Source organism: Myxocyprinus asiaticus, chromosome 9, assembly GCF_019703515.2.
Source record: "Myxocyprinus asiaticus isolate MX2 ecotype Aquarium Trade chromosome 9, UBuf_Myxa_2, whole genome shotgun sequence".
Classification (NCBI taxonomy): Eukaryota; Metazoa; Chordata; class Actinopteri; order Cypriniformes; family Catostomidae; genus Myxocyprinus; species Myxocyprinus asiaticus.
The window spans coordinates 31,833,917-31,860,802 of record NC_059352.1 but is presented as its reverse complement, the minus strand read 5'-3'; the positions used below and the strand labels follow the sequence as shown (position 1 = coordinate 31,860,802).

The 26,886-nt window shown below is 45.8% G+C and overlaps 1 protein-coding gene across 2 annotated transcripts in view; it reads left to right on the top strand.

Annotated features, from left to right (window-relative positions):
• The window catches only part of LOC127446588 (phosphoinositide 3-kinase regulatory subunit 6-like), a 47,397-nt gene that overhangs the window by 13,978 nt on the left and 6,533 nt on the right, over nucleotides 1-26,886 (top strand). For both annotated transcript variants that reach the window (XM_051707632.1, XM_051707631.1), the window contains exons 11-14: nucleotides 13,004-13,466; nucleotides 21,258-21,357; nucleotides 21,490-21,612; nucleotides 23,522-23,629. In XM_051707632.1, the coding sequence (XP_051563592.1) occupies nucleotides 13,004-13,466; nucleotides 21,258-21,357; nucleotides 21,490-21,612; nucleotides 23,522-23,629 (794 nt within the window). The remainder of the gene's footprint in view (nucleotides 1-13,003; nucleotides 13,467-21,257; nucleotides 21,358-21,489; nucleotides 21,613-23,521; nucleotides 23,630-26,886) is intronic.

Genomic DNA, 26,886 nt, shown 5'->3' with positions numbered 1-26,886 from the left:
ATCAGTTTGGTCACAATACCACCTATTGGTCAGAAGTTAAATGAAATTCTATTACATTAAGTAATTCAGTTCATAGATTTTAAACTGCTTTGAATATAGCATTCAAGCGTTGATTCGGCAGTCACATTTTCTGCCATTGGTCTGCTTGGCCTCGGAATTGCTGCTTGCAGCTATATTTAAGGGTTCAAGCCCGAAGGGATGAAACTCTATTGTATTTTTCGGGATACATTTTTGGGGGGGCCAAGCAGCGAAGCTTCTGGATCCCTATTGTAATTGTACTGATTTTCTTTTTCTTATTTTTTTTGTTTTCTGCCCTAAAAGTGTCTGGGCATCAGAGACCGTAAGTCGTAGAGACACTAAACTTGGCAGGATGATCCCAAATTCCCCCCCACTACTCAGGCGCACAAACGCACACCCATCTGACCCTAGGTGGTGCTATAATAAACACGTTTACGTTTCGACTCACATCTCAGCAACTGTAAGGTCTAGAATCAAAATTTTTCCTCTGATTCCATGAGTCAAGCCCTACAAAACGTATATCTCTGATTTCATTTCCGTCTGTAATTATTTCCCGCCCTTTTGAATTTTTTGAAAAACATACTTTTTTGAACTCCTCCTAGACCGTTAGTCCAATAGGCATGAAATTTTGTGTACATCATCTGCAGACCCCCCCCCCGACAAAACTTTATCAAAAGAATCTTGATACGTGAAATCGTTTCAAATATATTAACAATACAATGCCTTCGGTTTAACGTGATTTGAGTAATTGATCAATATCTACTCAACGCAATCTCCCAACGTAACCAAACTCGGTACACATAGTCAACAGGACATTTAGAAAATGTCAGAAAAGTTTCGTACAATTCCACCACTAGGGGGCACTACAACTAAAAAACTGTCATAACTTCACAGCCTTTTGAGTGACAAAGTTCAAATTAAATATGCATCTTCTTTGGTTCAAATGGTAACATATTCTTAAATCGATTTGACAAATAAACAAAAATGGCCACCAATAGCCAATCAAATTTCAGCACCTTATAACTCGTATTGGGAATGGCCGAGGATTACTATACACAAGCAGGGTGTCAACTTGAAGCAGCAGATCAAATTTTGTGACAATCGGCCACACGGTGGCGGCATAATTAGCTAATTTGCGTTTTTGCTCATAACTCCAGAACTGTATAGGCTACAATAAAATGTGTAGCTTCTCTGAATCCACCAGTGCCCCCTAATGATATGGTCACATGGATTTCCATTCCTGCAAGAAAACTTATTTATCACAAATATTTTTTTTGAAAAACCTACTTTTTCAAACTCGTCGTACGAGTTTATCCAATTTACACACAACTTGGTATGCAAAATCTACAGACCCTCCAGGCAAAAACTTAACAAAAGTATGCAGTCGACGTGCAGTCGTGCATTAGCCATTGATCTAATATGACAGCTGTTCTGTAAAGAACGTTAACCAATAACAGTTACGGTGTAAAAAAAAACAAAAAAAGTAGCTATAGGATAGAAAAAAATAGGCCTGTGATGGCCTACAATAAACCTAATGTATTCTAAACATTATTCTGTATGACATGCACACAGATTAAAAGATAGTTTAACCCTTTGAGCAGTCGGCACCTCGTTGAAAATAGCCTTCTTAATCAGCAGATTTTAAAAAAATGGCATACCTAGCCTAAACAGTCATTTTCTAGGCTACTTACTCAAAAGCATACATTTTTTGTTGAGCAAAAGTAATACGTCAACATGGTCTGGGTGAAAGACGGGACTTGACTCGACGGAGGCGGCTATCCTGCGCTTGAAAAAGCCTGCACAGCAGAAAAATTACCTACAAGGACACGTAGGTTTAAAGAAGACTCAAATGTGAAAACATCAAAAGGGACTTTCAAACGGTTGGAATTCCCGCACCACCACCGAAGTGATTTCTATAGCTACTTTGCTGAGTTTGCTTGTCTAGCGTGAGGACATTTTCCTGCACGTGCCACGAGTGAGAGAGGGAAGAAGTACACGCAGCCTGAGATGAAACCGTATCTGCTCTAGATATTCTATTTTTTAAATCATATTTGTAGTATTAATTCTATTTAAAATATGTCACATTAATATGACAGTAAAAAAGCGCAGCCTCTGTTAAAATATAAAGCCAAACGGAAATGTGTAAAAATGTTGATCAGTTTAATGGTGGGAAATATTAACCAACTAGTAATTCCAGTGTCGACTAGCAGCATCAGAACCGACTAGTCTCGCATATCCCTAGTTCAGACTTAGACGCATTAAGAAAAATCAGATTTTAATCGGATTCCAAACCACCTACGAATGTGGTTTGGATGAGGCTTGTAAAAATTGGATTTAATGTGTTTTGTCCTGTTCAGACTACAAAAACCTAAACTGATTTGAGTGACAGCGTCCAAAAAATCGTCATGGTTACTGGTGTAACCTCCGTTCCCTGATGGAGGGAACGAGACGTTGGTGTCGATGTAGTGACACTAGGGGTCACTCTTGGGAGCCCGAGACACCTCTGGTCTTTGATAAAAGGCCAATGAAAATTGGCGAGTGGTATTTGCATGCCACTCCCCCGAACATACGGGTATAAAAGGAGCTGGTATGCAACCACTCATTCAGGTTTTACGCTGAGGAGCCGATATAAGGTCCGGCCATTTCAGCGGGTAGTTCAGCATTGTGGCAGGAGGGACCAACGTCTCGTTCCCTCCATCAGGGAACGGAGGTTACACCAGTAACCATGACGTTCCCTATCTGTCACTCACTCGACGTTGGTGTCGATGTAGTGACACTAGGGGTCCCTATACAAAACGGCACAAGGCTGAACTGTGTTACATGAACTGGCGGTGTGTGGTGGGCAGACTTGCTGTGTGCCTCATAGCCAGCGCACCAGGTCGACACGTAACCTCCCCCAACACAGTTATGAGTGTCAAACGGCCCTTTTTGGGGACAAGTCGACTATCCAAAGATAGAGACAGGCTTAACCCAGTCGTGGCCTCTTTTCCCCTTCTCTTTTTCCACTCCCTAAAAAGAAGGGGGATTATCTGACTGGGCCGCCAGGTCTAATCGGGGGGTGTCCCTCCCAAGGGGAGGACACCGCGGAGACCACACCTCGCCCCAAGAGGGGGGGATATTTAAGTGGAAGAATACATCACATGGTCTTTCCAACCATGTGGAGAGCCTTCAAGATAGATCCTGCCCAATGGGGGAGGAGTTACTACAACATGGAGACTGAGGGGCTCTGCCCAAGGAAGACGCAGTTTGCCAGTAGGGAAACGAACTAGCGGAAGATATAGATCGCATGGGGTTAGCCTTACAGGGAACCGCCACATGCGGAGTACCTACCCCAGAACCGGGCTCTTAGTTAGCGCGTGTACTGGGCCGGCAGCGAGTCTCTCCAAAAACCCAACTGCCACAGGGCTCGGAGGAAGTCAACCAGGGAACAACTTTTGTGAACACTACTGGGAATTAACAGCGCACGTCTTCAGCTCAAAAGGAGGTGGAAGGCACTATGTGCAAGCAATACACCCGGCCGGCTATCCCGGGCTTATCCGCTTGTGTTGCGTGCCACTACCTGGGATGAAACCGGTTCCACCCAGAGGTTGTAGAACCTTGCAAAGGTGTTGGGTGTTGCCCAGCCCACTGCTCTGCAATGTCTGTTAGAGAGGCACCTCTGGCCAGGGCCCAAGAAGCCGCTACACCACGGGTAGAATGGGCTCGTAGCCCTACCAGGGGCGGCATGTTTTGGGCGAGACATGCCATAGTTATGGCGTCAATGAGCCAGTGGGCGATCCTCTGCTTGGAGACAGCGCTTCCTTTCTGCTGTGCACCAAAGCAGACAAAGAGCTGCTCAGAGATTCTAAAGCTCTGCGTGCGATCCAAATAGATGCGTAAAGCGCGCACCGGACACAGCAACGACAGGGCTGGGTCTGCCTCCTCCTGGGGCAGCGCTTGCAGGTTCACCACCTGGTCCCTAAAAGGAGTGGTGGGAACCTTGGGCACATAGCCCGGTCGGGGGTCTCAGGATCACATGAGAATAGCCCGGACCGAACTCCAGGCACGTTTCGCTGACAGAGAACGCTTGCAGGTCACCTACCCTCTTGATGGAAGTGAGCGCAGTCAGGAGGGCAGTCTTCAAGGAGAGTGCCTTAAGCCCGGCTGACTGCAAAACTCAAAGGGGGCTCTCTGTAGACCCTGAAAAACTACAGAGGTCCGATGAGGGAACAAGGCGTGGCCTGGAGGGATTCAGCCTCCTGGCGCCTCTTAGGAACCTGATGATCAGATCATGCTTCCCTAAGGACTTACCGTCGACTGCGTCATGGTGTGCTGCTATGGCAGCAATGTACACCTTCAAGGTGGAAGGGGACAGCCTCCCTTCCAACCTCTCTTGCAGGAAGGAAAGCACTGATCTGACTGCACACCTCTGGGGGTCTTCCTGATGGGAAGAACACCACTTAGCGAACAGACACCACTTAAAGGCATACAGGTGCCTCGTAGAGGGAGCCCTAGCCTGAGTGAACGTGTCTACCACCGCAGAGGTCTTCCGCGTCCCATCCAGGGGCCAGACATGGAGATTCCAGAGGTCCGGGCGCGGGTGCCGGATGGTGCCACTTCCCTGAGAAAGAAGGGCCTTCCTCAGTGGAATTTGCCCGGGGGGAGCTGTCACGAGGAGCGTGAGGTCCGAGCACCACGTCTGGGTGGGCCAGTTGGGTGCTTACCAGGACGACCTTCTCCTCGTCCTCCCTGACCTTGCACAGGGTCTGTGCGAGCAGGCTCACTGGGGAAAACGCATATTTGCGAATGCCAGGGGACCAGCTGTGTGCCAGCGCGTCTATGCCGAGGAAGGCCTCGGTGAGGGCGTACCAGAGCGGGCAGTGGGAGGATTCTTGGGAGGCGAACAGGTGCACCTGTGCCTGACTGAATCGACTCCAAATCAGCTGGACCACCTGAAGGTGGAGTCTCCACTCTCCCTTGAGGGTAACCTGTTGTTACGGTGTGTCCGCCGGAGTGTTGAGGTTGCCCGGGATGTGAGTGGCTTGCAGCGACTTGGTGCTGCTAACTCCGTTGGAGGAGACGGCGGGCGAGTTATGACATACAGCGGGAGCGCAGACCGCCTTGGCGGTTGACATATGCTACCGCTGCCGTGCTGTCTGTCCGAACTAGCACGTGCTTGCCCTGGATCAACGGCCGGAACCTCCGCAGGGCAAGCAGAATTGCCAGTAACTCGAGGCAGTTGATGTGCCAACGCAGCCGCGGACCCGTCTAGAGGCCGGCGGCTGCGTGCCCATTGCCAACAGCACCCCAGCCCGTTTTGGAGGCGTCTGTCGTGACCACGACGTGCCTGGAGACCAGTTCTAGCGGAACATCTGCTCATGGAAACGAGAGGTCGGTCCAAGGGCTGAAAAGACAGTGACAGACCGATGTAATGGCCACGCGGTGTGTCCCGTGGCGCCATGCCCGTCTCGGGACTTGAGTCTGGAGCCAGTGCTGAAGCGGCCTCATATGCATCAACCCGAGCGGGGTGGCCACCGCCGAGGATGCCATATGCCCCAGGAGCCTCTGAAAATGTTTCAGTGGAACCGCTGTTTTCTGTTTGAACGCCTTCAAACAGGCCAGCACCGACTGGGCGCACTCGTTCGTAAGGTGCGCTGTCAAGGAGACTGAGTCCAACTCCAAACCAAGAAAAGAGATGCTCTGAACCGGGAGGAGCTTGCTCTTTTCCCAGCTGACCCGAAGCCCTAGTCGGCTGAGGTGTGAGAGCACCAGGTCCCTGTGTGCGCATAACCTGTCTCGAGAGTGAGCTAGGATTAGCCAGTCGTCAAGATAGTTGAGAATGCGAATGCCCACCTCCCTTAACGGGGCAAGGTCAGCCTCTGTGATCTTCGTAAAGATGCGAGGAGACAGGGACAGGCCGAAAGGGAGGACTTGTACCGATACGCCTGACCCTCGAACGCGAACCGCAGGAAGGGTCTGTGTCGAGGAAGGATCGAGACGTGAAAGTACTCATCCTTCGGGTCTACCGCCGCGAACCAATCTTGATGCCGGACGCTCGCTAGAATGCGTCTTTGCGTCAGCATCTTGAACGGGAGTCTGTGTAAGGCCCGGTTCAGTACTCGCAGGTCCAAGATTGGCCGCAACCCACCGCCTTTTTTCGGTACAATGAAGTAGGGGCTGTAAAACCCCTTCATCTCGGCTGGAGGGACAGGTTCTATCGCGTCCTTCCGTAGGAGGGTAGCGATCTCCGTGCAAGGTAGCAGCGTTTCCGTCTTTCACCAAGGTGAAGTGGACACCGCTGGACCTGGGCGGATGTCTAGCGAAGTGAATCGTGCAGCCGAGTCGGACGGTCCGGACCAGCCCTCGTGACGGACTGGAAAGCGCAAGCCATGCGTCCGAGTTCCGCGCAAGGGGGACCAAAGGGACAATGTCATCGGATGTACCAGCGGGTGGGGCCTCGCGGCGGGGCGGAGCTTGAGGTGCCACACCACATCGTGGCCGTGCTGAGTCCGAGGACATCGAAGCACTTACCTGGCTCCTTGTGACCACCCCCGGAACAGCCTGGGACGGGGGAGGAAGAGGCCTGTCCTCGTGACCCGTGGTGACTGTGACATCGGGGGCGGATTTGTGCCACAGCTGGGCGCTCAGGGCGGGAGACCGCCGCTGGAGCGCCAACCTGCCAAATGGAGTGGTGGACGGTGGTCGTGATGCCAGCCGTACACACCGAATATGTGACCCAGGGAACAAGGAAACCACTCTTGCGGAGCTCTTGAGTACTGCAGCCACTTGGGCATGCAGCGCAATTAAATGCAAAAGGTAACAAAAAGATGAAGATCTGCTTACCAGCTCCAGAGCAGCGGGTTTCATTGTCCCTGGGTTGCCCGTCTCAGGGGCGCTTCGAAGACCTCCGTGGGTTCTTCGGTGCCGGCTGTGAGACGGGTGGCGTCGGCTTCCTGCGGTGGGCTCCACGCCGGGGCCGGGCCAGAGGGGCGGGCTGCGGCGGAGCCGGTGCAGTCACCGCAGGGGGACGCCCTCGGCGATGAGTAGATGGGGTGCGGGATCTTGAGCCACGCCGGGGCAGGACAAGCCGGCTAGCATCCATCTACTGCTCTACCATCGAGAACTGCTGGGCAAAGTCCTCGACAGTGTCGCCGAATAGGCCTGCCTGGGAAATGGGGGCAGCAAGGAATTGTGTCCTGTCGGCCTCACCCATCTCGACCAGGTTGAGCCAAAGGTGGCGCTCCTGGACCACTAGTGTGGCCATCGTCCGCCCGAGAGACCGCGCCGTGACCTCCGTCGCTCGGAGAGTGAGGTCGGTCGCCGAGCGCAGTTCCTGCATCAATCCCGGGGCGGAACTACCCTCGTGCAGTTCCTTTAGCGCCTTGGCGGAGTTGCAGGAGAGCCATGGCGTGCAGGGCGGAGGCGGCTTGTCCAGCAGCGCCATAGGCTTTGACCGTCAGAGACAACATAAACCTACAGGCCTTGGACGGGGGCTTTGGGCACCTGCGCCAGGTGGCGGTGCTCTGCGGGCATAGGTGCACCGCGAGCGCCTTTATCCACTGGGGGATTGCCGAATAACCCTTGGCCGCCACCATCGAGGGTAGTGAGAGCGGGGAAGCTGAAAAGATCGGGACCGGGCAGTAAAAGGTGCCTCCCGCGACCTTGTCAGCTCTTCATGCACTTCCGGGACGAAAGGAACGGGGCGGGGCGTGGCTTTGAGCGGCGCCGCGAGCCCAGGAACCAATCACAGAGCCGCGAGGGTTCAGGGAAGAGCGGTGAAATCCACTCTAACCGACGCTCGCGGCTGTCCGGGAAAGCATGTCGTCATCTCCGCGTCAGCCTGTGACTGGCCGATCGACCCCGAAGGGAGGAGCCCAGCTGAGGCTTCCGACTGGACGAGCCCGCTTTCCGATGCTGCGCTCGAGTGCTCATCACTTTCGCGGGCTCCGAATAAGAGGTCGAACTCACCGTGAGACGAGCCGGCGGACTCACCCGGAAGCCCGATCGGGGCAGACGAGCGTGCTGGGGAATGGGAGGTCCGCGGGGGGATACCCGGCGGAGGCGGTCCCATTGGGGTCCCCAAATCGCCCCCAGTGCTAGCCGCGCTGGCCTCAAACCCGTGGGTAAAAGGACTGAGGCGGGAGCCTCTGGGGTGGCTCGCTTCCTTACGAAGGCGAGCCGCGACCGCAACGTTGCCATGGACACATTCTCGCAATGAGAATGTGACCATCCACGAACGCTGTCTCCGCGTGAGCAGTGCCCAGACACGAAAGACAGTGATCGTGACAGTTAGAAGGCGAGAGATAATGAGCACAACCAGGAATAACACACAATCGGAAAAGCATCTTTAAAAAGACGCGTCTTTAAAAAGACGTTCCGTGTGTGCGCTCTTTTAGAGAAATATATACTCTTTTAGAGGGGAAAAATGCTCTTTCAGAAAATATACTCTCTAGTTTTTCTGCCGAAGCGCCCAGGGGCGTTCTCTGCAGTGCACCAGTGCAGAGGAGGGAGAAGCCGCTGAAATGCGCCGTCAGATCCAGCAGGTGAATGAACATTAGTATTCAGCTCAATGAGCATGACCGTTCGGCTCCGAAGAGAAAATCTGAATGAGTGGTTGCATACCAGCTCCTTTTATACCCGTATGTTCGGGGGAGTGGCATGCAAATACCACTCGCCAATTTTCATTGGCCTTTTATCAAAGACCAGAGGTGTCTCGGGCTCCCAAGAGTGACCCCTAGTGTCACTACATCGACACCAAGGTCGAGTGAGTGACAGATAGGGAACTGATTTTTCCTGCCTGTGTGAACATAGCCAAAGAGATCGGATTGATGTGAGCATATGTATCAAGCATCAGGTCAGAATTACTATTGTGATGTGTGTGCACTGCACGATTATATAGCATTCACTAGCCTTTTGAAGGGGTGTTCACACTTGACACAAAATTATTTCGGATTTCTCTACTAATGAGGATATGATGTTAAGCACGAAGGCTTGTGGTTTTAATAATCAGTGCATCACAAATATCAAAAAAATACATTCAGAATGTTCAAATATACTATCTACTAATTTTCCAGCAACAATAAAAACATTCAGCTTTGAAATATACAGCCTTTGAATTGAGCCAAGAGGTCAGTTCTATTTACCGGTTTCATGTGACATCATTAAATGACCTCGCTGCCATATACAGTACAGTATAGGACCAAAACTCCACATACCTTCTGTGTGCTGCGCTGGAATGCAACAAAAGTTGGAAAAACTTTTATTTATATTTATAAAGCTTAATAAAGTGATACTGCTCTTTACTTACCAGAGCCAAAATCACCAAGTCAACCAGTGATGAAGGGGGAGAGCAGCGATTAAACACTTAAATTTATAATACCACAACCGTGTAAGATGTGTGATGATTGTAACACATTTTACAAACAGTATACAAACATTGGACATTGAACAACACATAAGATTTTGAAGCACAGAATTTTTTCATGCCACCAGACTACAGTGTAAAAATATTTACACAGCAAGTTGATATGGAAAATGCTGGATATTTTTTTAATTAACCATGCTACAAAAGAGACAATATATGCATGACAACATAAATAAAACACAATAGTAATTAAACTCAATGTATATTTGCATTTGTTTGCCTTGGTTGCTTTCTGTGTTCCCTTGTTGAGCTAAGAGCAGATCTTACATTCATACAGGCAGGATCATCACAGACGTTTTGTAATATTGTGACCCAGTCAGACCAGAAAACAACACAAACATTTGTAATTCCTGAATGAGAGATGTTTACGGTGATATTCCGCTGGGTGTGTGTGCTTACCGGTCACACGTCAGACTCGCTGGCGTCCAGAGATGAATCGTGAATAAAATATATATAAATGTCAGTGAAAGTTAAATATGGCAACATTTCTGATGACTTCAGACCTGTACACACTTTTCGTGGCACTTTTCGTGGTCATGTATCAAAATCAACATTTGGATGCTTTTATTGACGTATTGAATAAAAAATAAAAAAATAAATAAATACACAATACTAGGAGAAAAGCATTGTGTGCTTTTTTGGAACAATAACATATAGCCAGGGGCGGACTGGGAACTGCGTATCGCGGCGCCGTTTTGTGGCGTTCTGCATAACGTGGCGGCCCCATTTCATGGCCAGTACACCGGAAAAAGTCCCGGTTCTCCCAATGGCCAGTCTGCGTCTGCATATAGCCCAACTCTATAAAATTATTGTTTAGCTTATTTTTGAAAAAAATGTCTTCTAAATTCTCTGTATTAAATAAATTAGCCTACCAAATGAATAAAGCATTAAATAAAATAATAAATTACCAAACTATTTTTTTTGTTTTTTTTAGACCTATATATGCCTTTTCTTTACACAAACTTAAATTAGCCTTACCCTGTTCTGTAGATGAAAAAAGTCGGCTGAATGACATCCTCAGAATGTTCTACACTTTTTTTCAAGACTATAAACTATCAGAACTATTTGTCAAATGTTGAGTTCACTTTCAGAAAACGAGCTTTTGAGCATTTTAAAACTTTTAAATATTTTAAATCTAACCCTCTTTACCTTGGATTGCATTTGCTGAGCTTCTTCAGAAAATGTAAACTGCAATATGATGCTAAAATTAATTTTAGATGATAATCAATTTCAGTTGGTCGTTAAAAGTTGCTGGACAAATATGCAGGACACAATGCAGTTGTGATGACAATGCTTTAAATTAGATGATTATTCAAAATAGCCTATTGAATATCAGGAATGTATCATATGTAAACCCTGTTATTACACCGCATCAATTTTTCTTTAATAGCTGTGCACACAGCATATACGCATCGATGGATAGTGCTTATACTAAGTCCGAAAGTTTCCCCCACTACTTGGTGCAGGTTGCCAGCTTGAACAGAGTCATGATGATTCGCTTTCGGCTCGGAACCGGTGGCAGCCTGCGATAGGCGCAACATCAGGACCAATATTACAGTCCTATCAGAAGGGCAACAGCTCCCTTTTGATTGGAATTCTGTCTTCTGATTGTATTTATTTGTGAAATTAAAATGACAGTGAGCTGTCTAATTTCAATGAATTGTCTCAATACTCTCCCCATTTTACCAAAACCCATTTTACAAAAACAAAAAATAGGGACATCTGGGAGGCGAAAGGTACACAGTTAGCGATAAGCACACATTTCTGTATGGAAATGGCTTAAGGGCAGATTTGTTTTATGATAAACCAATGCAAAAAATATTTTTTTTTTTTTTTTTTTTTTAAGCATGACATCATCACGCACACCATTTTTATTGATAAAAGGCCATTTGAATGGAAACAGGCAGAAAACGGCAAATTTCCCTAATTTTTTTTTTACGAATTTTCACTTTGTCGATAACAAAATAGTGCAAAAAGTGGATGGAAACTAGACTGAGGGCTCATTGCAGTACCATATTTGACCACAGATTCCATTGGAAAAATGATCGGCCCTGTGGTGTTCGGGAGGGCAGCAGTTTCTCTGACCCGCATGCACATTTCTCTATCATACAAAGTGTAACAGAGTTTTCAGATAAATATTTATGACTTTAAAAATATCCTAGGCCTGCTTTTAAATACCTAATTCAGCATTTTGAACACATTACAGGTTAATAAATTACATTATTGGAAATTTATAGTGTGGATCTATGTTTTCAAATGGACGGATTTTTAGGTAGGGCTCTGCCCTACCTGCCTATATGGATGAGCTGCACCTGTGTATACAGTAATTTAATCAGAGACCCTCTTCTCGATTCACAGTCATTGTGCATATCACCAGAGAATTTATAGTAAAAAAAAGACTTAAATATTGATCTGTTTCTCACCCACATCTATCATTTTGCTTCAAAAGATATGGATTTAACCACTGGAGTCGTATGGATTAATTTTATGCTGCCTTATGTGCTTTTTGCAGCTTCAAAATTTTGGTACCCAATTGACTTTTCAACAAATTTAGTTTAGGCAGGATCTGTTCTGTCAATTCCTATTATTTGGTATCCACTGAATCATTTCTGACAATTCTGATTATTTTGGTCAAATCTCTACATGTGCTTGGACCCCAATGATTGCTGCTTACGGCTATATTCTTAAAGATTACATTTCTATGAACTTGATACATTTTTACTATATTTTTACAAATATTTCTTATTTTTATCACACTGGACAACCTTATTCATCAATGACTAACAACTAAGTCAATTGTTGACATACAGTAAGAGTGCAGAGCTATAAAAAATAATGTCAGAAGTTCATTTTGAAATATTTGACCTTTGATTGCAGACTTTAAAGTGTCTTTGCAAACCTATGCACATTTTGTGACATTATTGAGATCTCTTCTGAAACTCCAGAAGAGACTCATGTAAGATTGTTAGAGGCTTTTTCTCAGAAGAATCTCAATTTGATGGGGGGCCTGGGTAGCTCAGCGATTATTGATGCTGATTACCACCCCTGGAGTCACGAGGTCGAATCCAGGGTGTGCTGAGTGACTCCAGCCAGGTCTCCTAAGCAAACCAAATTTGCACGGTTGCAAGGGAGGGTAGAGTCACATGGGGTAACCTCCTCGTGGTCACGATTAGTGGTTCTCACTCTCAGTGGGGCGTGTGGTAAGTTGCGCATAGATTGCGGAGAGTAGCATGAGCCTCCACATGCTGGGAGTCTCAGCGGTGTCATGCACAATGAGCCACGTGAGATGATGCGCGGATTGATGGTCTCGGAAGCGGAGGCAACTGGGACTTGTCTTCTATTCCAAATTGGGTAGAAAAGGGGAAAAAAAGAAAGAAAAAAGAAGACTCAATTTGCTCTCCACTTAATTGTATTGTTGTTTAGGAGAAACAATTGAGAATTTACAAATATCCCCTTTGTGATTTTAGCACACATAAACTAAGCCAATCCCTAGAGTGCTACTTAGATGAGGCCATTCACTGTTTTCACTAAATCATTGTGTACATTGTGAAAATACATGTCTTTCCATCCTGTCTTTCACAGGGAGAGAAGTGACCAAGTTTATCCGATCCGGATCCTTCTCAGATAATCTTTCTCTCAGCCAAGATGAATTTTTAATTGCTGACCTCCCCACAGACCTTAACTCAGAGATGCCACGGCACTCGGTCATGTCGACAGACAGTGGTATCGAGCGTGACATTCAGGGAGCTGAGAGTTCTGACACAGACTCTATTGGAGGTAGGAGCTTAAAGCCTGAACTGACCTCTGGACGACTCTCTCGGCGTGGAGGGATCAAGGTTAAGCCATCTGTCATTGACAGCATGGCTCTGATGCAGGACGCACTAGAGGAAACGGTCACAGCTGGGACCACTGGCACACTGCAGAGGAGAGCAGGAAACAGTGGTACCACCTTGCCCAAACAAGAACGTGACTACACCGCTAAAATAGTGGTGATGGGGGATGACCGGGTACTGGGAAGGCTAGCCAGGACATACTACTGGTTAAGGTAAGAGACCATTTACAGTATGTCATCTGTAATATTTGTTATCCCTTTATGTTATGGTCTTGACATATGGCATCATATCAGTTTTCATAATTTTCTTGCTGTAGAGAAAAAATTAAAACATATTGAATTGTTGGAATTAAAATGGCAGTCTTGAAAGAAAGCACCAATTTGGTGTTTTTAAGCCACATTATATTCTTCAAGACTCTCCAAACTATATTAAAAGATTAATACAAATGTTTTACTCAGTTTGAGTTTGTTGGAGTTCCAAATTCATCAATGCATAAAAGAAACATGATTTTAATTAGAAGAGAAATTGATACCTTTTAAGAAAAATAGTTTAGAATTGGACTGGTATAACAAGTTCAAAAATACGTTTTGAACATTTTCCTTTGTAGAACAGAGTTGACATTGAAATGTTTCGCCTAACTTTTTGTTTAATAATATCTTTTTACTTTTGATTATTGGAGCTATTTTATGTCAGAAAATCTTATGGGAAAAAAATATTCCTTTGTTACAACAATGCGTGCCCTAGAGGATAATTATTTATGAATATGAGCTGTTTAAAAGTGTGATACACAAAATGTATGGAAGGCGACAAGCTGGTAATAGTGCAGAAAATGGCTTTAAAAAATAACCAGGCTGAACATACTCTGAATTTGGCAATTGGACATTGAAAGTTCTTCTGCAGAAATCAGTCTGTGCTAACCGAAATTTGAAGCTGGAATTGTTGTTGAGGTAAAATGTCCACAGGGTGGTGCCAAAAGAGAGTTGTATTTTTATTAGGGCTGTCAATTGATTAAAATTTTTTAAAGAATTAATTACAGGATGTGCCAATTAATTAATAGAATGAATTGCAAGTAACACTCATATATATAAATATTACTTAGAAAGGCCCTCAAATAAAGATAATCTAGTATATAATAATTAAAATAATTATAAAATAATTTATAAAAATTTACTTATTCATATAATTGAACATATCCCTATTATTGGCCTATGTCTGTCTGTGCTATTTTTAATTGTTGGTTACTCATGCATCAGACAGTCTCATTTTGGTTGCATCAAATCTCACCAGTTTTCAGCGTCTCGTCATAAGTGTTGTGTTTTTAGGAAGTTGTCTCAAGTTAAACATACTGTAGTTTGAGATGTTGAAAAACACGTTTCAAGAACCCTGCATTTCCTCACAAAAAACAAAAACAAAAAAAACCTCTAACCCTAAACTTAACCATTAGTCATTTAAAATTAAATTTTAGAGTGAAAATGCAACATCCGAATCACGCTCACAATGTTTGCAAAAATGTTTGATGGGGCAGTGCCGCATGTCATTAAATCAGGAGTTTGGGGCTTGTCAGTAATTCAGCAGAATGGGGTCGATTTCAGGATATGAGAACATTTGGAAGCAGCATGATGATTGCCCGTGTGATCATGTTGAAATAACAACTTTCCATTATTCTGTAGATTAAAAGTGACATGACCTACATGGTTGTAAACTACGCACACTGAGCACTTTATTAGGAACATTATGGTCCCAATTAAGTGCCCGACATGGTCTTTTGCTGTTGTAATCCATCCGCCTCAAGGTTCGATGTGTTGTGCATTCTGAGATGATATTCTGCTCACTACAATTGTACAGAGTGGTTATCTGAGTTACCATAGCCTTTCTGTCAGTTTGAACCATTCTGACCATTCTCTGTTGACCTCTCTCATCAACAAGAAGTTTCCATCTGCAGAACTGATGCTCACTGAATGTTTTTTGTTTTTGGTGCCTGTTATGTTTGAAATAATACACAGAGAGCAGGGTTAGAACAGTGATTGTTTTTTTACTCTCACAACGACACAGAACACGGCAGCTGCTGTCACACCCTCCTTTACAACAATGCCGAGCACAAAATATGTCAGGTTTTCTCACAAGTGAAAAGATTAAACATTGAGATAATGTGCATGCCCCCCTTTCCCATTGAAAGTTCTAAACTTGGTGTGGAAAGAAACCCTCGCAGGGTAAGAAGGAACCTGCAGTGATTGTGACCCCAGCTCCTGGCCTGGTTGATTTCCTTCCCCACCCCTTGACATGGGCTCAGGTATTGGTTCAATGACAGGCTGGGGTAGTGTACCATCCTGAGATTCTGATGGTAGTGTTTTTTTGCACGATGTTGCTTATCATATCTGTTTTTCATGACCTGTTGGTGTCTGTGCACTGATGTCCCAATCAGGGAAGCGCAAAGACGTGTGGGGCCGGGTCGGAGTTTGGTCAGGGGTATGTCAAGGTCCCGTCCAAGCATAAGTGAAGCAGGTGACACACCTGTAGTGGCATGGTGGGTGGCCCAATAGTGCAGAAGTGTCTGGGAGAGGGCAGAAATGAAAGAAAAGCCTTGTGCCAGGTGTGCACGTAGTCCGTTTTTTAGGGTTTGGTTGTATCGCTCTACGCCCGCATTGGCCTGAGGATGACAGAATGCAGTGCATATGTGTTAAACCCCTTTGGCAGTTAAGAAGGTCGCAAATTCTGCTGACAAAAACTGTGGCCCCTTGTCCATGGTCACTGCCCAGGGCACACCACAACAGGCAAAGAGCAGCTAAAAAAAGTTCACTATGGCACCAGCTGTCACTGTGCCCATGGGGGCAACCTCAGGCCATTTTGATTGCAGGTCGTACAAATCTACCAAAAAGTGCTGGTGATGGGGCACATTGTGGAGTTCACCACAGATATCCAGCTGAATGTGATCCCATGGTTTTTAAGGCCAGTGTATTGGATGAAATGGAGGAGGAGCCGAAGGCCCGGTTTTCCCACTGACCAGGTACGGTGCACACTCCCTTTCAATTCCTGGCCACCACACCATGTTGCGACACTGCTATTTCAGTTTGAAAACTCCCAGGGGGCCCTCATGAGACATAGACAATGCAGCTGTGAGAGGGACTGCACCTACAGCTGTGACAGAGGCATCACAGGTCACCACTGTGAGGCTTGCTAGATTGAATTAGGACTGGTGCAGAAGTGAGCTGCTGTTTCAATTGGTGGATGGCTCCTTGGCATCCCTCCGTCTAGCTCCATGGCATGTCTTTTTTTAACAACTTCTGAAGGGGGGGCTGTAGTGGTAGAATAATGTGGTAAGAACCTTGTGTAATACGCAGTCACGCTCAGGAAAGATTTAACCTCTGATGCAGAAGACGGGTCAGGAAAATGTAGGACAGCTTGGACTGCAGATGAGTAATTCCACCCTGAAACCCACAAACTCAATGGAAGAAACTCCAAACACACATTTCTCAGTGTTCAAAGTCAGACTGTGGTGGCTAAAAGCTGTGTATACCTTTTCCTGTCACTCATAGTGTGATGTTCTGTCCTTACCTTGCACTATAATATCAAAGAGGTAAACTGCCATACCTTTGCATCCCGCCAAGACTGTATTCATGATTTTCTGGAAGTAACTTGGTGCCGAACTCAAACCAAAAGGCATCCGAGTGAACCTAAACATCCCCCTGTGCATAACAAATGCAGTAAGGTTCCTGCTGTCAGGATGCAGAGACATCTGTAAGTAACCTTGGCATAGATCCAGTTTAGAAAATACCTTGGACCCATGGAAGAGAGTGGTTAGTTCCTCTGTTGTTGGTAGGGGATACTGATCAGGTGCCGCCTTTGTTGACAGCATGCAAGTCGACACAGAGGCGTATACTGCCTGTTTTCTTTTTATGTTCAAAACCTGTAGGGAAGTGTTAATGGGTTCAGTGATATCAGCCACCAACAGCTGTTTCAGTTTAACCATAACATCATCATGTAAAGCTAGGGGTATCCTGCGTAGTGGTTGGATTATTGGGGAAATATCTGGGTTGAGCAGAGGCTTGTGAGAAAAAGCAGACAAACAGCCCAGGCCATTGAAGAGTGTGGGCCACTACTGTTGCCATAGCGACTCAACAGTAAGAATAATTGCTCCATTATTGTGATGAAGTGAGAAACCCAGGCTGATGAAAAAGTCAAGTTCGAGAATGTTGGCCCCTTTCTGAGTGATATGAAATGGGAATACATGTAGAGATTTTGCTCCATAGTGCACTGGCAACCTCAAAAGTCCAAAAACATGCATTCTGGTTTGACCATAACTGCAGAGGTTGGTTGTTGGAGGCTCCGAGGTCAGATGAGAGACAAATGCCCTGTTAGTGTCCTTGTTGAGCAGTGATACTTTAGCCCCAGTGTCTAGATCTAGTACCCCAGTTGCACAGTCCACATGTAAAACCCTCCTGGGTCGGGCCACACTGTGTGATAACTGTCTGTGATGATGAGCTTTTGCCTCCCCAGATTGATGCTAGGTTGGAGTGGCACCATCTTGCAAAATGGTTAAGTTTCCCACACTGGCGAAATTTCTGTCCATTTGCTGAGCAGTCAAGGGATCTGTTAATGTGCCATGGAGATCTGAAATTCCCACAGCGGCGCCCCTGCCGCTTTGGCTTGTTGAATGGCTGCAGGTTCAGCTGACTCCAAGTGTAACTCATTCATTCCCAGACTGTTTACTAATGGGGTTATGCCAGTCCTAGTCTCTGCTATTTTAGCTACACACTGTGTTGCTGCCTTGACTTGAAGTGCAATAGTGAGAGCATTATCCAGCATCAATGTATAAGGTTCGAGCAGGAGTTTCTCTCGCACCTGCGTGTTATTAGTTTTCTCAATCAGATGGTCTCTGATTAACTCGTTTTGAATTTCCCCAAAGTTACACGGTAGCGCAAGGCTCCACAAATCCGCAACAAACTGGTTTGTTGAGTCACCGGATTGCTGGCTTCTCTGTCTGAATATGAGCCGTTTCAGAAGTACATTTTCTTTGCATAAGTGCCTCGTAAGTGCTGCAATGCGTCCGTATATGAGTCAGTATTACCCACAATTGAAATATTCTCAGTCCTTCACCGCCAAGGCAGTGCAAAATAATTGCACGTTTCCTGATATCTCACCTCATCCATGCCAGTAGCCATGAGATGGGTCTGGAAGGAGACAATCCATCGGTCCTACGTAATGACTGGATTCCCAGCATGTGATAGAAATGGCTCAGGAGGGGGCAAGGATATGATCAATGCTGCCTGCAGTAGGTCAGACATCTTCATCTGCCAAATGTTATGTTTGAAATAATACACAGAGAGCAGGGTCAGAACAGCGGTTGTTTTTTTTTTTTACTCTCACAACAACAACAACACAGGTCACGGAAGTTACCATGTCTATGATAATGCCGAGCACAAAATACGGCAGGCTTTCTCACAAGTGAACAGATTAAACATTGAGGTAATGTGCCTAAAAACCAACTAGAACAGTTGCAACAGCACCATTCTGAGTAAACTCTAGAGACTGTTGTGCATGAAAATCCCAGTTTGAAAAAGCCCCACCTAAATATTTCACCACTTGAAAACATGGATCCATTCTATAAACTTCCAATAATGTAATTTGTTTGCCTGTAAATGTGTTCAAAATGCTGACATGTTTATTTAAAAGCAGGCCTAGTATAAGTTTTGATCCTATTTCTAAGTTGTAGAGTAGCTGAAAGCTCCAACACAGTGTTTGATACTGTATAGATATTCAAGAATGTGGGGCAGAGAGTCTGCTGCCCTCCCGAACTCCACAGTGTCCCTCAGTTTTTCAAATGAAAATCTGTGGTCAAATATGGTACTGCAACGAGCCCTCATTGAGACCCATTGGGGCAGAAATGAATCTGCCCATACATAGTGCCAAACCAAGGTAACTTTAGTATTAGTGCCTGCCAGCAGTGTGACAGATTGCAAACATCGTGAGCAATATCGATGAATGTGTGTCACAGCATGTCATTTCTAATGCAAATTCAAGACAAACTGACCATCAAACAACCTGGTCCTGACAAGCCAGACATAAAAATAGTTTGGCAATCAATGTGATAAGACATATGTTTTGTATGACATTATGACCACCTGCCTAATATACTGTTGGTCTTCCGTGTGCCACCAAAACAGCGCCGACCTACAAAGGCATGGACCCTACAAGACCCCTGAAGGTGTCCTGTGGTATCTGGCACCAAGACATTAGCAGCAGATCCTTCATGTCCTGTAAGTTGCATGTCTTGTAAGTTGGAGCTGCCGTGGATTGGACTTGTTGGTCCAGCACATCCCAAAGATGCTCAATCGGATTGAGATCTGGGAAATTTGGAGGCCAGGGCAACACCTTGAACTCTTCATCATGTTCCTCAAACCATTCCCGAACAATGTGTGCAGTGTGGCAGGGTGCATTATCCTGCTGAAAGAGGCCACTGCCATCAGGGAATACCATTGCCATGAAGAGGTGTACCTGGTTTGCAACGATGTTTAGGTAGGTGGCAATTTGACATCCACATGAATGGCTGGACCCAGGGTTTCCCAGCAGAACATTGCCCAGAGCATCATACTCCCTCCACCTGCTTGTCGTCTTCCCACAGTGCATCCTGGTGCCATCACTTCCCCAGATAAACGGCGCACAAGTACAAGGCTGTTCACATGATTAAAAGAAAATGGGGCTCATCTGACTGCTCCAAGGTCCAGTTTCGACGCTCGCATGCCCATTGCAGGCGCTTTTGATGGTGGACAGGGGTCATCATTGGCACTCTGACTGGTCTGTGGCTACGCAGCCCCATAGCAGTGCTATGCACTCTGTGTTGTGACACATTCCTCCCGTAACCATCACTAACATTTTCTGTGACTTGTGCCACAGTAGACCTTCTGTCAGTTCAGATCAGACAGAATTGCCTTTGTTGTATTCGTGCATCGATGAGCCTTGGGCGCCCAACTCCCTGTCACCGGTTTGTGGTTTATCCCTCCTCAGACCACTGTCGGTAGGTACTCACCACTGCTGACCGGGAGCACCCCACAATCCTTGCCGTTTCAGAGATGCTGTGACCCAGTCATCTCGCCATAACAATTTGGCCCTTGTCAGAATCGCTCAGGTCTTTACTCCTGCCCATTTCTCCAGCATTCAACACATTGACTACAAGAACTGATTGTTCGCTTACCATCTAATCTATCCAGACCTTCACATGTGACCTTGTTAGGAGTTGATCAACATTATTCATTTCACCTGTGGGTGATTATAATGTTTTGTCTCATCGGTGTGTATCAAAAGCCTTGGTTCTTGAAAATTTCTGTTTTAAATTTACTGTGATTTAAAACATTATTATTATTATATAGCATTTAGTTTTTAAGTGCTGTGGAAACATGTAAATGGCATGTAGATAGTTTTGTTTCTATCTGACTCCTCCTTGGGGTTCTTCAACAACAAATAACATTATAAAATACAATTTGATTTAGATTATGATCTACAAAAAGTCAACATTTTAAGATAAAGCATTCTTATTTAGAATATTAATATCAACATTATGTTCTAAGGGTGCCGCCTTGCGGTGGAATAATGCAAGGACACCACATATTGTGTCAGTGCGTTTGTGTTTGTATAATGAGTTGAAATATTAGAATCATGTAAAAAAATAATAATAATAAAAAAAAAAAGTAAGATCTGCCACACCTATATCTGTGGTCATGAGCTGCTACTGTGTACATGTGTTCCTAATAAAGTTCTAAGTGAGTGTATGTGATTGGTACAGAGTCTAGAGTTGGTATGGTTGGTAGAGAGGAAACATACAGACTCCACAAACAGAATACCTTAATTTATGGCTATAGTAGAAGCCTTTCTATAATGAAGTTCTCTGTATGTGTGTTTTTTTTATAAAATTGTCAGATCCCTATACGTTTTCTCACCACTGTATTTAGCACTCAGATAAGATTGAACTGTGGTTCAGCAGCACACAATTTTTTTTTCTTCTTTCACAGGAAACGAGAAGCCCGAAGACTGTTTCTTACAATGAAAATCAACCTTCAGATGTACTACATCCCTGTTGCTCGCCAATCGTCTGCAACATCCCCTGTAAAAGTGTGTGGAATTACACCCTTTCTCTTTTTACTTTTGAATTATGACATGTGTACTGTGATTGAGTATGAGTATGAGTACTAGTATAGTACTGTGTTTCATATAAAAAATATATATATATATATATTGCTTTAGGAGAACGTGTCCTTTGCAAGCAGTAACCACTGTACTCTGGGCTCTTATCTTGGAATGGTGGATCCATGGTACGAATGCAACATCTTTAGTCTTGGCCAGATGATTCCTGATCTTGCGAGAATGGTATGTCAATAGACGGGAAGATATTTTTGCATATAAGTAATTCTGTGACAAAAACTATGGGCAAGTATTCTTGGCAAATGATGTCCGTCGGTATGGAATGAGAAGTTTTAAAGTTTCTTTCTCAGGTATTTTTTCAGAAGGATTTCCTTTTAAAATGCAAACCTAAAGATCTTGTTGTGAAGAACATGTTCCTCTTAGTATTTTTGCAAAAAATTCATGTTTGCTGATTTGTTAGGCTATGTCTTGCTTTGTACTGTACAATAAGATGTTTGTACAGAGTGTGAATAAATGCAAAAGTGTAATCCCAAAAATGTGGGTTGGGAGGGATATTTTTTAAATGTCATTTCACTACAGATTACACTCTGTTAAATTACTCAAGGTCAATAACGTCATTTAAATACTTTGGATCTTCAGCACAGATTTAAAAAAAATGTTTTTTGACTATAAAAAAGTTAGTAACAAGTGAAAAAAAAAAAAAAGTCTGCCAGTACAAGACCAAATACACTTGTATTAACAATATATTCTCTGAAAAAAGCCTACATATCTTATGCAGTGTTGCTTCTAAAACAAATTAAAGGGACTTAATTTATATTAGATGGCCTTAACTACTATGTACTTAACCATTTCATACAATGCACTCATTAAGTACATATATGTTGTTGCATTGTAATTACATTTAATGTACTTGCATTTAATTACATTTGTAGTTACATTGTTAACTTTACCCCTAACCCAACCCTTACCCCAAAACCTAACTCTAACCCCTAATCCTAACCCTACCCATACTCCTAAATGTACCTGTACCGAAACCTCAGTAGCAGCAAATGTGGGAATTTTGTAGAACAACATGTAGTTACACCGTAAATACATAGTCTTGTGTGTATTTAATGTTAGTACATAGTAGTTAAGGCCACCTAATATAAAGTGTGACCGTTAAAGTAAATGTATCTTGTTTTAAGGATTTAAGATATTTTTACTGGAATATGATAAAAAGATTTTCATCAAGAATAAGATTTTTGCAGTAGATACATCTTTGCCCTTATATCAAAGGTCTTACTAGAGAAAAACACGTTATAATATAATGTGGATTTTCTTCATAGAAAAAAAATATAATCCTGCCTGGTAACAGGTGCATATACTGTAAAATGGCTAGAAATAGCATTTTAGCTTAGCATAAAACTAATTCTTCACATGACAATTTACACAAGGTTAACTATTTCTGCAGCTCCAAACTTAATTCAAAACCCCACAGAGTGTGCACAATGACATCTTTTTCTGATCATCTTATTCTCTCTATGGACACTTTTCACAGACTCTGATGTGTTTCTGCCTTATTTAGCAATGTAAAATGAATTCTATTTGCAATTTTTTAATTATTTAGTGTACATTTATAACATTATATTTTGTATTATATTTACCTGGAATAAGTTTAAAAAAAACTAATTGCCACACAGCTGCGATGAGGTTTCTAATAGAGCTGCTAAGTGACAAAAAAATGTGGCCTCTTTCTTCTGACTGCTGTAATTCACCACTCGCTATTTTTATTTATTTTTTCTACTTTTGGAAAGCTGTGAAAGTGTAATAGTGGATTTTTTACTTTGTTGTTTGAGCAAAGGGGTAAGCAAAACATTTACTGTGGTCTCCCATTCATCGCTACACAAGTTTAGCCTGCTATTGCTTACTTCCGTATTCCAAACCTGGATATGTGAAAAGGGTAACTTCCTAAAACACTTTCAAGCAGGAAAAAATACATAACCTATGTCAGTGCTTGTGTCTCTGAGGGTTATAGAAATCTGTTAGGCTCCTGACATATACATATACACGTATGTCATACTGTCAATGTCAATGATGTCAGTATAATTATAATAGAGTAACAGCTCTGTCTTGTCCTATTTTTTCAATCCCCTAGTCAAACAATAGTAAACAGCAGGAATCTGACTTTTTCATAGCTGATGTCATCTCTTACTATGTACGCATGGGACAGCAGCCAGTGTACTTCAACATTTACTACATTAAGGTGAGAGTGAATTCAAATCTGTAATTGAATTTTATTTTATTTGTTGTACTGTGCAACACGTTTTCTCAGTGTGTAACATCCTGGTTACTTTTGTAACCTCCATTCCCTGATGGAGGAAACGAGACGTTGTGTCGATGTAGTGACACTAGGGGTCGCCCTTGGGAGCCCCAAACACCTCTGATCTTTGAAAAAAGGCCAATGGGAATTGGCGAGTGGAATTTGCATGCCACTCCCCCAGACATACGGGTATAAAAGGAGCTGGCTTGCAACCACTCATCCAGGTTTTGTGCTGAGGAGCCAAGACAAGGTCCCGGTCATTTCAGCGGATAGTTCAGTGATGTGGCAGGAGGGACACAACGTTTCATTCCCTCCATCAGGGAACTGAGGTTATGAAAGTAACCAGGACGTTCCCTATCTGTCACTCACTCGACGTCGATGTAGTGACACTAGGGGTCCCTATACAAAACGCCACAACTAGCTGAACTGTGTTACATGGACTGGTGATGTGAGACGGGCAGACCACTGCGTGCCTTGTAGCCAGCGCACGTGGTCATCACATAACTTCCCTAACACTTCTTCAAGCGTCATACAGTCCTTGCACCTTGGGGACAAGTCGACTGCCCAAAAAATGGGGACAGGCTACCCCAGCCTCTTCTCCTCTTTTTTTCTCCCCCAAAAAGAGTGGAAATCGATTGACTGGGGGCCATAAGTGTCCAGGTTGGGAGGGTGTCACTCCCAAGGGGAAGACACCACGGAGACCACACCCTGCCCAAAGGGGAGGTAATGTGTGGAAATACGTCACATGGTCTTACCTAGTTTTGTCGGCAGTGTTGCATGTGGAGAAGTCCCCATGGTATGTCCTACCCAGAGGGGACGGAGCACTACAAATACGGTGACCGGTGGCAGAGGGGACTCTGCCCAAGGAAGATGCGGGTTTACCAACGGGGAAACTGTCTCATGGAAGATACATCACACGGGGTTACAGACAGGTAACCAGTGCATGTGGAGCACCTTCCCCAGTACAGGGCTTACTAGCACATGTACTGGGCCAGCATCAAGTTTCTCCGCAAACTCGCCTGCCACAGGGCTAAGGAGGAAGGACATCCAGGGTCCATGGTCTCGTGAACACGGCTGGGGGGTAAAAGTGCATGTCTCCCCCTCCAGGGGGGGAAAGGTGCTGTACGCAAGCGTTACACCCGGCCAGTTGTCCCGCCAACTTACCTGTTCGTACTTGACAACAGACAGGACGAACCGGCTCAACCCGGAGATTGAGGAACCTCGCGAAGGTATTGAGTGTTGCCCAGCCTGCTGCTCTACCAATGTCTGCCAAAGAGGCGCCATTGGTCAGGGCCCAGGAGGTCGCCACACTCCTGGTGGAGTGTGCCCGAAGCCCCAAGGGGGGCAGCACGTCCTGGGCGTGGTATGCCAAAGTGATGGCATCGACGACCCAGTGGGCGATCCTCTGTTTGGAGACAGCACTCCCATTCCGCTGTCCTCCGAAGCAGACAAAGAGCTGCTCAGAGCCTCTAAAGCTCTGCATGCGATCCAAGTAGATGCGCAAAGCACGCACCGGACACAGCAACAAAAAGGCTGGGTCTGCCTCCTCCTGGGGCAGCTTCACTTGCAGGTACACCACCTGATCCCTAAACAGGGTCGTGGGAACCTTGGGCATATAGCTCGGTCGGGGCCTCAGGACCACATGAGAGTATTCCGGACCGAACTCCAGGCACGTGTCGCTGACAGAGAACACCTGCAGGTCCCCTACCCTCTTGATGAATGTGAGCTCAGTTAGGAGGGCAGTCTAAAAGAGACTGCCTTTAGCTCAACTGACACCAGGGCTCAAACGGGGCTCCCTGCAGGAGCACGGAGAGATCCCATGAGGGAATGAGGCGCGGTCTGGGAGGATTCAACCTCCTCACGCCTCTAAGGAACCTGATGATCAGGTCGTGCTTCCCTAAATACTTACTGTCAACTGCATTGTGGTGTGCTGCCATAGCGGCCACGTACACCCTCAAGGTGGGGGGGGACAGCCGCCCCACCAGCCTCTCCTGCAGGAAGGAAAGCACTGACCCGACTGCACATCTCTGGGGGTCTTCGCATCAGGAAGAACACCACTTAGCAAACAGACACCACTGCAAGGCATATAGGCACCTCATAAAGGGAGCCCTAGCCTAGTCTACCACTGCAGATAGAGAGGAGAACCCTCCTCAGGGGAATTCGCCAGGAAGGGGCTGTCACGAGGAGCATGAAGTCCGAGACCTAAGTCTGTGTGGGCCAGTAGGGTGCCACTAGGATGACCTGCTCCTGGTCCTCCCTGACCTTGCACAGAGTCTGTGCAAGTAGGCTCACTGGGGGGAACGCATACTAGCGCAGCCCCCGGGTCCAGCTGTGTGCCAGCGCATCTGTGCCGAGGGAAGCCTCAGTCAGGGCGTACCAGAGCAGGCAGTGAGAAGATTCCCGGGAAGCGAACAGGCTTACCTGTGCTTGATCGAATGGACTCCAAACTAGCTGGACCACCTGGGGGTGGAGTCTCCACTCTCCCCTGAGCGTGACCTGTCGCATGGGATTTGAGTGGCTCGCAATGACTTGAGTCGCTGCTGACTCCAGAGGAGGAGGTGGCGGGCGAGTTGCGACATGCGATGTGAGCGCAAGCCGCCTTGGCGGCTACTGTACGCTACCATTGCCGTGTTGTCCATCCAGACCAACACGTGCTTGCCCTGGATCACCGGCCGAAGCCTCCGCAGGGTGGGCAACATTGTGAGCAACTCGAGGCAGTTGACCTGCCAACACAGTCGTGGCACTGTCCCGGAGCCCGCGGCTGCATGCCCGTTGCACACACCGCCCCAGCCACACTCGGAGGCGTCTGTCGTAACCACGATGTGCCTGGGGTACTTACACTAAGGGGACTCCTGCCCACAGGAATGCAAGGCCCGTCCAAGGGCTGAACAGGTAGCAGCAGATCGGCGTGATGACCACGCAATGTGTGCCACGGCACCATGCCCACCTCGTGACCCGAATCTGACACCAGTGCTGAAGCGGTCTCATATGCATCGACCCGAGCGGCGTGACCACCGTCGAGGATGCCATATGCCCCAGGAGCCTCTGAAAATGCTTCAGTGAGAACGCCGTGCTCTGCCAGAACAACTTCAGGCAGTTCAGCACTGACTGCGTGCGCTCACTCATGAGGTGCGCCATCATAGAGACTGAGTCTAACTTGACCCGAAGCCCCAACCGGCTGAGGTGCCTGAGCACCAGGT